The 13,750-nt window shown below is 36.1% G+C and overlaps 1 protein-coding gene and 1 non-coding gene across 2 annotated transcripts; both read left to right on the plus strand.

Moving 5' to 3' along the window:
* The first annotated feature begins 383 nt into the window (after positions 1-383).
* Positions 384-12,404, plus strand: LOC129266508 (high affinity cGMP-specific 3',5'-cyclic phosphodiesterase 9A-like). The gene is made up of 5 exons (XM_054904363.2): positions 384-810; positions 4,640-4,710; positions 7,101-7,178; positions 8,114-8,157; positions 12,388-12,404. Exons 1-5 carry the CDS (start codon positions 742-744, stop codon positions 12,402-12,404), a joined length of 279 nt encoding a protein of 92 aa, XP_054760338.2. The 5' UTR covers positions 384-741.
* TRNAG-UCC (transfer RNA glycine (anticodon UCC)) lies at positions 3,920-3,991 on the plus strand. Its single transcript has one exon. It is a non-coding gene; the product is annotated as a tRNA-Gly (tRNA).
* Positions 12,405-13,750: the final 1,346 nt, after the last annotated feature.

Here is a 13,750-nt window from a genome sequence, read left to right on the forward strand (position 1 = left end):
ACCCACCCTTTCAGTCAGGCCTATAATATAGAGGCGGTGCTTCATTTTTTCACATCATTCATGTTACTTTGATTATAACTCAATACACATCATTTGGAGAGGCTTCAGGTTTCCAAGGTAGTTCATATGATTCGCATCGTTACAATATCTTTAAGAATTGATTGAAACTATATTGGTCACAGTTTTCTGCTTTTTTTTTTGTTATAAAACTCTTTGCTTCCATTAGCTTTCAAAACGAAATGAATAAAATGCTAATTTCGCTACGGAACGCTCTCAGCATCGTATGGCTTCAAAGCTGCGGTTGACATAGCAACCACAGTGTAATTTTCATAATAGGCGCGCTTCCTCGCTATTCCGATCAAAGGCAAGGATAACGCGGAGAGTCTGCCTCATTTGATGGCTAAGGGCAATGAGCGAACGATGATGCAGATGAATACAAGAACTCGTATATTGTAAAAATCAGACACGGAGTACAAATCTTCGAACCAAGATGTTCATTTCACCATGATAAACAAGCATTCTTCGGTTTCGTGACGAGTCGTTTTCGCAGGAAAAGATTGCGTTTGCCTGAAAAAGGCGTGATTAACATTTTGACGCCGTGGAAGGAAAGATCTACGTATTGCTACGTTTCTAAACAAAGGAGGAAAACAACGACGTGTGTAACCTATTGATTTGTAATAATACCTGAAAGAGCGGACTGACCAAGTTCTGTGTTGTTTTATACACACCAATAGCGTGATAATGGGTAATGGAGCCTCATACAACAAGCCACGCACCATTTATTTAGATCTCGATGGGAGGATTGAAAAGGTAAGAAAACAACGTATTCGACTTCATAATATTTACCAGTAAAACCATTCGTGCGTTGATATTACAAGTTGCATTAAGCTCATTCAATAATCTTTTCTACTGCCAAGGAGTATATGAAACAATTCTTTGGTGATGTTTTCATACCATTTAAATGACGAAAGTGCACTTCTTTCCACGGCAAACAACCTTACAAATATTGTTTTATTTCGTTATAAAATGTAAAATATTGCTTTAATGAGGACCATGTGATTTAAAGACTGCTGTCATTCTTCTTTTAATCCATATTTATTAAGGTTTTATACTAAGATGGTAACGACAACAACTACAGCGATATTTCGGTAGACATAATAATAATAATAATAACAACATTATTTGTATAACGCTTATCACAAACCAAGTCCCTAAGCGCTTTGGAAAAAATTGAAAAAAGTAGGTATTTCAGCAAAAAATAAAGTAATTGTACAGTATATACATACTGTAAAACAAATAGGAAGAGAGAGAGAGAGAGATAGATGGGGGGGGGGGGGGGAGGAGGGGGAAAGGAAGGGGTATGAGAGAGAAACGTTATCGCGTTGATTTGTGTTTTACATAGTAAATATATGGAAAATCGGTAGTTTGTGACAAAATGTTTATTCCCCCCTATTTCTTTCATGAACGACAGTTATCTGCTTTCGGTGATACTAAATATAAATGTAAAAGAAGTGAGTAAGGCAACCATTGCAAAATCGATATTATTGTAATATTTCTTTCAATTAAAAGCGATGATAACGTCTAAAATCAATACTGTATAAGGATCCTACCCGCACACACATTATACACACAATGTAAATGTATATACATCTTTCAGTATATATTTGAAGATGAAAGATATCGAGTGATGGTTGTGAGTAAGATTTTTTTTTTTTTAGTTTTCATTCTTTCATGCCTTTTTCATACCAACATAATTCACAACTAGAACGAACATCAACATTTATTTTATAAGTTGACATTATCAGTATTATCATTTATTCGGCAAATAATACAAAAATGCATTTCAGTATAAACAATACAAAATAAGAAATATCAACCATTGGAACCCAAGGGACAGAAAAGGTTAACAGAATTACTGTTGCATGAAGCCTCCTGTCCCAGTGCCAATGGTTGATTTACAATATATATTAATAACTAAACAATAATAAAGTACTCGCAATATAAACGGGTGTAGCATGCAACATGAGTGATCGAAAACAATATGTGATATAGATAATATAAAACTATATGGACGAATTATGGGTAAAGATAAATGATAACCGTACACCCTCTACAGTTAACAACACACATTTTAAATTCAAGAGGGATATAGAAACCCATTAGTTGAAACATTCTGCAATTACACATCGAGTAAAAAAAAGCATCCTGAAAGCCCAAAACAATATAAACAAATGCGTATTCATCAAATAGATTTACAATTGCTAGTAAATAAAAATGAGTAGAAATGACGGGGGGGGGGGGGAGAAGAAAACTGAAGGTGTCAAAGAGAGAGAAAAGGAAAGAGTCGGAGAAAGAGAGAGAGGGGGTGGGAAGGGAAAATAACAAGTGACACAGGCAAAGAAATTGTAAACAAACCCAAAGTAGTATAATAATAATCAGACTTATTAAGACTTAACTTCTAAGGGATTAAACACTAAACAACTCATTTAAATCGGGCGCTGGCGGAGGTAACGCCCAAGCGCCATACAAGCCATCTCGATAATGAAGTCTTGACCACCCCCGTGCGCAAGGACCCGGGGAGCTCAATGAACAGTACAAAATATTTCAACCATATAAAAAATAGACTGTACATGATTGTTGGTGTAAAGTAGATTGACAAATTGAAACTATTTGAGGTTTTAAATAAATATATGAAAAACAAAGATGAACATTGGAAGCTAGCTGGCGTTATTAACATTATTCAAAGAAAGCGATGCTTTTAACGAATGTTTCTTATCAGAATAATTATTTTATAATTATTATCCATTTTCTGTTCTTTGCTGGGGATAATGAAGTACAAAGTAAGGCCCCTCGGGAAAGTGTTTCGAAGAATGAAAGTACTCCAATATTGATATTCAAGCATTCTTTTCGTAACCTCAAAATCAAAGATTTAAGATTCGGAATTTGTTCTGAAATTTTGAAATGCAACGCACTAGATTATCGCCTCGCCATCTTAGAGGCGGAAGCCATTGCATTGCCTGCGTTGATGACTTACAAGGAGGGCTTCCTTTTCGTTTATATTGTAATGAACTGGTATCTTCATCAGTTGTTGAACTTAATAATAATAAATTAAATAACAATAAAAAAAAAAAAAAAAAAAAAATATATATATATATAGTAAATAGTGGTAGTAAAATACGAACTGTAATTGGCTACATTGGTACCGCGTGACCTCCCTTCAAAAAGTTATTTTGTACATATGTACAATATATCTTTCGATTTATGGAGGGTAAAACCCGTGTTAAAAGGAATGGGGAGAATATCGATGAACGACAATGCGCATTTAGCCAGTAACCCCTTCGCGTCTGCATTTACTAAGCGCATGCAATGCGCTGAATCTTTATTTTTACAGTGACGTCACCTTTTCCTGACTTGTGTAACTTTACATTATGGACGGTACATTTAGGATGGTACGTGTGCAATGGCACGAATGCTTGACAATCAGCCTCCCATTTGCTCGCGTATAACAAGCTAAGTAGGCGTTGTACAATTTACTATAATAAATAATGAACGTTCTATCATACAATATTACTGGAATATATTACTCCAAATATAAAATTATTCCTCGTGCAGGTTTATTTCACCTCGGCCTTCGGCCTCGGTGAAATATGCATGCACTCGAGATAATTTTTTTTTATTTGTCGTACATATAATCCAGTATATTGTACAATATATTGTACACTATTTATATAATATATATATATATATATATGTATTGTGAAAGAAATGGATGAAGAGAACAATGGTAGACATAGCTTAAATCAAGCTATCTGCCCTTTAGAAAAAAAATGGTGATGCCAAAGGAAACTATGATTAGTGAGTGTCGAAAATATGTTTATCTGACGGTCAGTTGGATCGGGGTCACCCTTGCCATTAACCCGTCTCTGTGGTCTAGTGGTTAAGGCACCGGCGTTCCAAGCTGGGGGCCCGGGTTCAATTCCCGGCAGAGACATTTTTTTCGGCATCCCACTTTTTTCCAAAAGGCAGATAGCTCTTGGGCACCTTGATTTAAGCTACGCCTACCATTGTTCTCTTCATCCATTTCTTTCACAAAATATTTAGATAAAAGAGTTGCCAAAGCTGTTTTACACGTATAATTTCTCACATTTATTTATATATATAAATACATACATATATATATGTATATATATATATATATATATATAGTCAAATGATCTGCTCGGAGATTATAAGTAGGTTCAAACAAAAAAAAGTATAAAAACTCCGTGGACAGTAATATTTTAACGAATTTTAGCCCATAGGGCTTTGTCAAGTTATGAAAAAAATTATTAGATTGCGTCAAAATAAATTTTGGTCATCCTTTGTGCGCTTCTGCTCACTGTTTTGGATACGTGCATCTTTATGATGCTTTATTTTGACGCAATCTAATTAATTTGTCATAACTTGTTTTTAATGTCGCATGATCGATCTATAATGAAAAATCATAATATATATATATATTTATTTATTTTGTTATTTATTTATTTATACACAACCACTCACAGTAAACTTGGCTGCGTCTGAGGCTTTTCCTTCTTTTCGCCAAGTCTCGTTCTTCACACGATAAAGTAAAATTAAAATGCCCTTTCTTTCCCATCAGATCATCTTCAGTACCCATTGTGGATCCCGGGATATCCATGATCTTCTAACCTCAGCCGCCGGTGTGAGTAGGTAAGATCCATGATTCCATTTAGTCCAATATGAAAGCAATATACATGTACGTATACACAGGGGCCTCGGGACCGGAGGAGTCCGCAGGCACAGACCCTGATTCAAACTCTGATCAAGAAGTGTGTCTCCACGCAAAGACTAGCACTCAGTACATGTGGCATTTATAGCAGGCTGCACATTCAGAAACTTAAACTCAAGGGAAGGGTTTGCACAGCAGACTACATGTAGGGCGGGATGGCGGGGTCTGCAGGATTCAGCCCCTCCCCCTCCACACACGCACACAATGGATTCCCCCCAAACAGCTTCAAAGACGTAAAAATAAACATCTTATTATGATTTATTGCATGGACTCTTTCGGCTTTTCGGCTTTACCCTTCCTCCAGTTTCCAAACTGCCCTGTGGCATCTGATACATGCCTCAATTATTGTAACTTATCTTGTCAATTAATTTTAATGCCAGTATTCTTGATTGGAAACCTTGAAATAATAAACGATTATCGTCTCTGTCATTCTGTTATTTCCGTCGTTAAAATGTCTATCTGCGCACCCTTCGGTGGATTAAAGGGGTAATTTTGAATAAACCCAGGGCCGTAGCTAGGAATTATTGTGAAGGGGTTCTGGATTAGAAATAAATTAACCTTTTTTTTCAGATACACGCATCGACTCATTGTGGGCGAGGGGGGGGGGGTGGGATGAAGTCATTGGAAACCCTGGAATTTTCCATCCACCAAGCTACAATGAACGACTTTCCTCCTTTTCTCTCTCTCTTTTTTTTTCTTTTTATTTTGCTGTTGGCAAGCGGCAGGGTTCCGCGGAACCCAGGAACCCCTGGCTATTATACAATATAAAATAACAAGAGGGGATATGACATCATCAGTTTGCTCATGAAGACATGCCTGGAACTGTTTCACCGGAATAACGCAAATCTTTAAAATTCTATAACTTTGTTATCCTTGACCAATTTTTTTTAAATAAAATTCTCAATATTTTGTTTGTCTGATTTTTCTTCATCTGTTCAAATAATATTATTTCCAGCCTGGAGTACCCCTTTAAAGCCTGCTGCCTTTAGGCTTGGTAAATCCCCCTAAATGCATCTGTCACTATTCAAATTTACAATAATTGTATAATACATGCCTGAAAGCGGTAATAATGTGGAAGGCATGAAATGAGATTGTGTTTTACAGGGCAGATTTTGTGATTTATTTGAAGATTTATTTTTTATTAGGCACCCGGCCAAACTAGAATTTCTGCGTATTTCTTCATTTAACAAAGATTTTTAAAGTGTGAATACCCGATCATAAAAATTTATTTCCAAACGCAAATTGAGATATTGTGCTGTCAAGGCGCTAGATATTTAATATTTGAATATTTGAGTGTTCACAAAATTAATAATCGGCGGAATGTCACGTTATAAACTACTTAGACTTGCTTTACCAAAGCTCTAAGCGAACTTTAAGAAATATGTGAAATGTAATGATGGAAAAATGTAATTTTATTTCTTACATGAGATGAATACTTAAACACCTCAAATCCATATCAGCTGCCTTCACAAGTAACATGAAAACGCCACCAGTAAACAGTAAAAAAGCTTTAATGAAATTACATACAATTTTGTTTTGACATTTGTTACCTACTCTTGCACGTGAGAGTAAAAGCAACAGTTTCCTCTGCGAGAAAAGCAAAAGAGGGAAATTGTTTGCGGATGGGCATCGAATTTCGATTTGAAAATGTCAGCCACCAAGAAAGAAATGACACTTAAAGACCACGAAGAAAAGAGAAAAGACGTGCCCTTTCAGCCATCCAAATATCAATCGTATTTCAGACCGTCATACTCCTGTTTTAACAGCTGAGCTAAATCACTCTTCGTTACCTCTGAAAAAAATTACAAATTTCTCCACTGTCATTCTTTGCGTTTCCATAGGAACATAAATTATAAAGACAGGATACGTATCATATTTTTTGTATTTGATCTCGATTTTTTTTATATTTGTTCAAAGACTTGTAAAACATATGGTGACACCAATTAGTCTCTGTGGAAACGAATATTACACGAGCCTTCTGGAAACCAACTCATGATATTTCTATTAAAATCCCGGCTTGCCCATACCCCGGTTTTCACACTCGCCATTTACACGCGCACGCATCCTCCTCCCCCTCCCCCACACACACTTGCAAAACATTTACACATCAAGACCAACACGCGCACACGCGATTTAGCGCGTACACACACAACACACAACATCCGCACACAGTCTCGCAAGAACACGTTTTCAGTATTACTCTAACCCTAAATACAATGGTAAAAATATATCATCGTTGCCCCCCCCCCCGCCACTCTCCATTCCTCTTGATGCGTTTTGTTTTAATCTCACACTCTCTCCCGATTCGCAGATGGGCAACCATAGCTCTCAAGGATCAGCAAGGAGCATTGGTTTCTATAGCTCCAACAATGCCCATTAACACAACAAGGTAAGCCCTGATTTTTCTTTTCTAGTTATTCGATGGTAACAATTTATTTGAAATATAAATAATGAAGATGACAATGATGAATATATGATTTGAATTCAAAAAAAAAAAAACAACAACATTATGATACATTTATATAAATGACACGGCCAAGCCCCCCCCCCCCAAAAAAAAAAAAAAAAAAAAAAAACAGTCAATATTTTTATTGTTTTATATTTACTTGTCAGGCTTATCAATGGTTGTCTATAATTGTGTGCAGCTTTATATAATGATATTGCTGATTACTTCGTATTATGATAAATACGGAAGCAATCAAATGACAGATCCAACATAAGAACACTGCCTGAATGTTAATGGCGGCCTGTCGCTAAGGTTTCAATTAATCATAAATGCATTAGCATGTTATTCTTGGATAGGAGAATCAGAATGCATTAGGTGGATTAAGTATTTTGTTGGTCTACCTTTTCTTTTGTCGTTTACCTATTTTGTTTGTTGTTGCTGCTGCTATTTCTAGGAGTAGTAGTGCTATCATATGAGGCTGATGATGTTGATGAAGATGATGATAATAACAATTATATTACTATTACTACTACTACTACTACTACTACTACTACTACTACTACCACTACTACAACTTCTACTACTACTACTACTACTACTACTACTACTACTACTACTACTACTACTACTACTACTACTACTACTTCTACTACTATTACTACTACTTCTACTACTACTACCACTAATACAACTTTTACTACTACTACTACTACTACTACTACTACTACTACTACTACTACTACTACTACTACTGATAATAATAATAATACTAATAATAGTAGCCTTATAATAACAATTACATTGACACACTTATTTTAATAATTGTTAATTTTATTATCATGTAACAAAACTAATTGTTTTTAAATGTTTTTTTTCAGGGATCCATACAAGGTGGTTGTCACTCAAAACCGTCCTGGTGAAGGTATGTATCGAATTCGATTTATTCCCATTTCATTTTAATTTCTTTATTATGATAAATGAAGAAAACTTTATTGAGCCTGTGAATATTTATTTAAATAAAGTATTGAACTGCAGTCTTCCCAGTCAAGCTCATCCCTTTCATTAATTCGGAAGTAGGGGTAAAGATAGATCGGAATAGGTATCTTCCTTTTATATACAATGCCAATTTTACCAAGGACATATATTATGATACACTCTTAAAACTGGTGTGCAACATACTGTCCACACAACAATTGGTTAAAACTTTAACCCAATTCTGGGTACATGGGGTAGTTTGAAACCAATAACGTGTGCTTTGAATGGAAACTACACAGTATTGGTTGAAAACTACCCAGAGTTGAATATTTTTTTTTAGCCAATTGCTGTGTGGTCAGTATGTCAGTCACAATAGCGAAGACTCTACTTTTCACCAATTAAAGCTCTAACGAATTTATTTTGAATGATAGACACTGATTTTAGTATGACAGTAGCATTGAACCGTGTTTATTTGTTTAATTGAATGTTTTTATTACATAAATATCCGTGAATATTATTTTGCAGTTGAGTTTTTGGCCTGGTATTACCTTCTATTAATTTCCAATGAACTTAACATTCATTTTATTTGGGCAATAGATGATGCGTTATTATTTGGCTCTTGTTGACATCATGGATATAATTATGTCACTGCCAGGAAACACTGGATGTACACATTTTGGTACTAAACAAGTGAATAAGGCATTGTATACATTTGAAGGCCCCCAATGTGTACGAACCCAAACACGAAGGGTAAATATGATTTTATATCAGTTACCATTGAAAACGATAAAAAAAAAGCCTTTCGCCAGGCATCGCAAGGCATATTTCAGGCAATTCGGTTAGGTGTGAGGGGGCCTTTAAAACGGAAGTGTGCGAATACTGCAAACTTATATCACACTTGCATGATGAGTTAATTTGAAAACAGTACTTTCCTATTTTTCCTATTTTCTGGTATGTTAGTTCGCATACATTCGTAATTCCAAAGCTTCGTTATTCCGAAGGTTCGGTTATTCCGAAGGTTCGTTATTCCGAAGGTTCGTATTTCCGAAGGTTCGTAATTCCGAAGGTTCGTTAGTCCGAAAACGAAATGAGGTTCGTAATTCCGAAGGTTCGTTAGTCCGAAAACGAAGTGAGGTTCGTAATTCCGAAGGTTCGTTAATCCGAAAAAGAAATGAGGTTCGTTATTCCGAAGGTTCGTTAGTCCGAAATCTAAATGATAAACTAACCTTATTTCGTTTTCGGACTAACGAACCTTCGGAACAACGAACCTTATTTCGTTTTCGGATTAACGAACCTTCGGAACAACGAACCTTGTTTCGTTTTCGGATTAACGAACCTTCGGAACATCGAACCTTATTTCGTTTTCGGATTATCGAACCTTCGGAATAACGCCACAAATGTTCGGATTAGCGAACCCTTTTACGTTTTCGGATTAACGAACATCGAGGTATAGGCAATTTACGTGTTTCGGAATTACGAACCTTCGGAATTACGAACCTTCGGAATTACGAAGTGTAACCATGTTAGTTGACTTCAACTTAATCCAATGTCTTGTTACATGAAGCATATTGCTTGGTTGTGGAGCTGATCTATTCAATTAATCGCACTCAATACTCAATTATTTTCATGACTGCGCTTATTTAATTTCAATTGTTTTCCATTCATTACATTTATCCGATTCTACTTGTATTTATATACGTATTCGTTTGATATTTATCTTTATATCTATTTATCTGTTTTATTTATTCATTTCATTTCATTTATTGGTTTCTGCAACACTTTTTCATAAACACATTAACAAAGAAAGTACAATAATATTATACATATAACTGACAAAGAAAACATTGAACAAAATTGAATTTTATATTAAAACATATCGACTTTTAGAAGGTTGCAGGGGTTGCCACTATAAGCTAAGCTTGACTGCGTGGAAACCCCAGAAATCAATGATAATTATTATTCATCCTACATATCTTAACGTAAGGGTGCAGGTGCATAATGGGGGGGGGGGGGGGGGGGGGGGAGGAACGCCCTTTTTTCATCTATTAATTTTTCATTCTCAGGGCGGCGGGGGGGGGGGGGGGGCATTGTGGATCATCCAATCCCCTCCCCTTTTCCACATCCCAGTCTTGTTTTCCTGGTTAATCAGTGAATGAGTCATAAGAGGTTTATTAATCATTCGCCAAGGTCCAAATGCTGTTATTTTACTCGCTATTAACCAAAAGGGTGACACGACATTTGCTCCTGCGACAATTGCTCCGGTCATAATATCACAGAGGGCATAGGATTAGAGATAGGATTGTAATACAGTTTTTGGTTCAGAATATTGTAATGATTACGATTAGGGTTTATTTAGTTTTGGAGGTTAGGTTTTATGTTTCACTTAATGTGTAGATTTTCCATCGGAGCAATTGTCGCCGGAGCAAATGTCATGGAACCATTAAAAGATCCATCATTTAGCGTACAAAGGGACGTTGCAACTGTAATGAAATACAGATTGGATAATGTTTTATTCGGCAAGTGAGAAGGGGGAAGAGATAAGAATAGAGAGCGATGGAGAAGGTAGGGGTGCGGAAAAGAGAAAATACAAAAAAAAAGAGTCATGAGAGTGGGGGATATGAGTGAGAAAAATAAGAACAAATGAAGACACAGCCAGAGTAAGAGAGTATACAAGAGAAAGAGAACCAGACAGAGAGGGATTTAGGCAGAGAGAGAGAGAGAGAGAGAGAGAGAGAGAGAGATGAGATAGAGAGGGAAAGGTGGACAGATAGAGAGAGAAAGTAGGGAATGCCGGTGGAAAGAAAGAACTCCTTAATTAATGTCGCAGCAGCTGTCTCTTGTTTATCTTCAACAATTTCTCATTTCTAGACAAAGATAAACAAAAATCAAACATTTTGCCAAACCCTGCCAATCAATATCAGACAGATGTAGATGTTTTCTGGATATTATGGGGGCGTGGTTATAACTTTTGTTTTTCAATCTGAGGGACGTGGGTTCTATCCTAGTGTTTTCCTTCAGCAAGAAATTTATCGACATTGTGCTGCACCCAACCCAGTTGAGGTGAATGGGTACCCGGTCGGAAGAAATTCATCGATTGCTTGAGCGCCTATAAATGATGAAAAAAATAATAATAAAATGATATGTTAGAAACAACACCAATGATGTAAACGTAAATACCCCGGGGGGGGGGGGGGGCGCGCACTTCAATTGACGAGTGGATACCATGTGCGACCATGGGGTCCCAAAAAGCACCCTAAACAAGTATTTTCCATATTCTGAAAATGCACCCCTTAATAAGTATTGGCATGTGAAACCCTACCCTTAACACGTATTGGAAACAAAACGATACTCTCAAATATTCTCTGAATTGAACCCCTAAACAAGTACAGCGATATTTTAATTGTTATATGTCACGGACGTAAGTTTCACCTTTAGTACGGCCCCACCTCCCACACCTCGCGCAAATCGGACTCTAAACACATCGTGTTGAATGTTGGGGCAACAAGTGTATCCTTTATGAAACATTTTAGTCTTTTTTTATACCCTCGCAAATTTGACCCTAAACACGTAGCTTTCCTAACGAAATAGGTACCGTTTTTTTTCATTATTTTAGTGTTTTTGACACCCTTATTACGTTACGTACGTGACGTGCCCTCTCTTGAAAAAGACATCCTTTTTACGTGTTTTTATGGTCACACATGGTATCCACTCGCCAATGTCAGTGCCCCTCCCCCCGGGGTAAATACCAAAGGTGCTGTAATAAAAGTCGTTGAGTGTTGAAAAAAAAGTGTTGAACTAACCCCCAAAATCTGACACCTGACTAGAATGACCGGTGCTGTAACTAATAAACAGCACAGTTTTTGTTGTGTTCTCAAATCGAAAATCTCCGTTTAAGCTCTGATCATGCTGACCAATTAACTCTTTGATTTCTGGGCCGTCCTATAGGCTCCTTACGACAAACCACTTCTGTCTTCTGCATAAGAAACAACCGGCATTTAGTTTTTCTTGTTTCAAATTATGTGCTTTGTGTTGACCTCTTTCGTTTTTCTTGTGGGAATATCACCTGCGTCATCTGATTAATCTGTGCGTAATATGATCGTTATTTTGCTTTCTAAATGGCATATTGACTGTTCATGTTATCTTGAAGCCAAACCATTTAATGTTTTGTGATTTGTAGGAAACCGAATAGGATAGCTTGTTGTCATAGCCTCTGGGGAGTAAACATGAAAAGCCCGTGGAAAAGCCCTTTTCTTATTTTCAAAATCTTGCTATCTCTTAGTGTGCTGTCCTTATTATTTCATTTTGTTATTGTTGTAATCTGGATTCATCTACTTCTATTTTGTTCGTGTCGCCCATAAGACTTTTTACGTCATGAACACCAACCCCTTAGAAAATTGAGAAAAGTCAGTTAAAAAAAAATAAAAAGATGGAAAAAATAGAAAAAGCGAATACAGAAGAAAGAATAACTGAGAGGTGTATTGAATCTTGAAACATACCCCCGCAATTAAATAAGAAAAAAAAAACATATACGAACGTCTCACCCCACCCGATGTTAAATACCCCAGCAACGACCCTGCTCATATGGGCGTAAAAATACGAATGACAAGACTTTCATAAAATACATCGTATTAACAAATGACTTTAAAAATGCATTGCGTTTTATTGATTACACGCGGTATGAATTGGAATTATTGATCTGGGAAAACATCCGCCGTTTCATAATTCTTTTAAATCGCCGTTTGATAGAATAGCTTTAATTGAGAACGCATTTGAATTAATTCGATGGGATAATGGTTTGTATGATAGAAGAGAAATAAAAGCGACTTGACGAGTGTTAGAGCGATTTCGTTCTTTTCTGTGTGTAAATGGGCTTGCGTGGGGAGTGAGCACTCGAACCTTCTTTTCGCTTTTTATATTGTAAATTTCATTCAGTTTTATTAATGTTGATCAATGAATTTTCTGCATAACTATTATATGAATTGTAAATTTATATTGGTTATAAATGGTTAATATTTACATTTTGTTAGTTAATGAATTTATCTACTGTATATGAATATGTTAATACTATGACATTTTGTACGATTATTTGTATTTTTGGATATTTTGTCTATTTTGCAATGTACCATCACTTTGATTTTGAACTGAATGATTTAGTAAATATTATTACAAAACAAAACAAAATATATTACGGGATCCGATCTCAAAACTGGGTTATAGTGAACTAAAACCTCTTATTCTATCACTAATGGGTGGTTTTACTAGCATCTCTTGAAGAAGTGTAAAGGTAAACAACATATTATTGTTAGCCGAAAATGAAAGAACTTAAAAAATGACGAAATTATCTTGCACTCTTAAAAAGGTTGGGCAAAAAAGGCCAAATTTTAAACCATCACTTGGCAACATACTGTCCACACAACTATTGGTTAAAATATGTTCAAATTGGGTAATAAAATATATATATATAGGCGAAAAAAATGACAAGACGATTGGACTTTGCTTATAGACCACAATTTAATCCGAGCTTTCGGCCTTGGGCCTTC

Source organism: Lytechinus pictus, chromosome 8, assembly GCF_037042905.1.
Source record: "Lytechinus pictus isolate F3 Inbred chromosome 8, Lp3.0, whole genome shotgun sequence".
Classification (NCBI taxonomy): domain Eukaryota; kingdom Metazoa; phylum Echinodermata; class Echinoidea; order Temnopleuroida; family Toxopneustidae; genus Lytechinus; species Lytechinus pictus.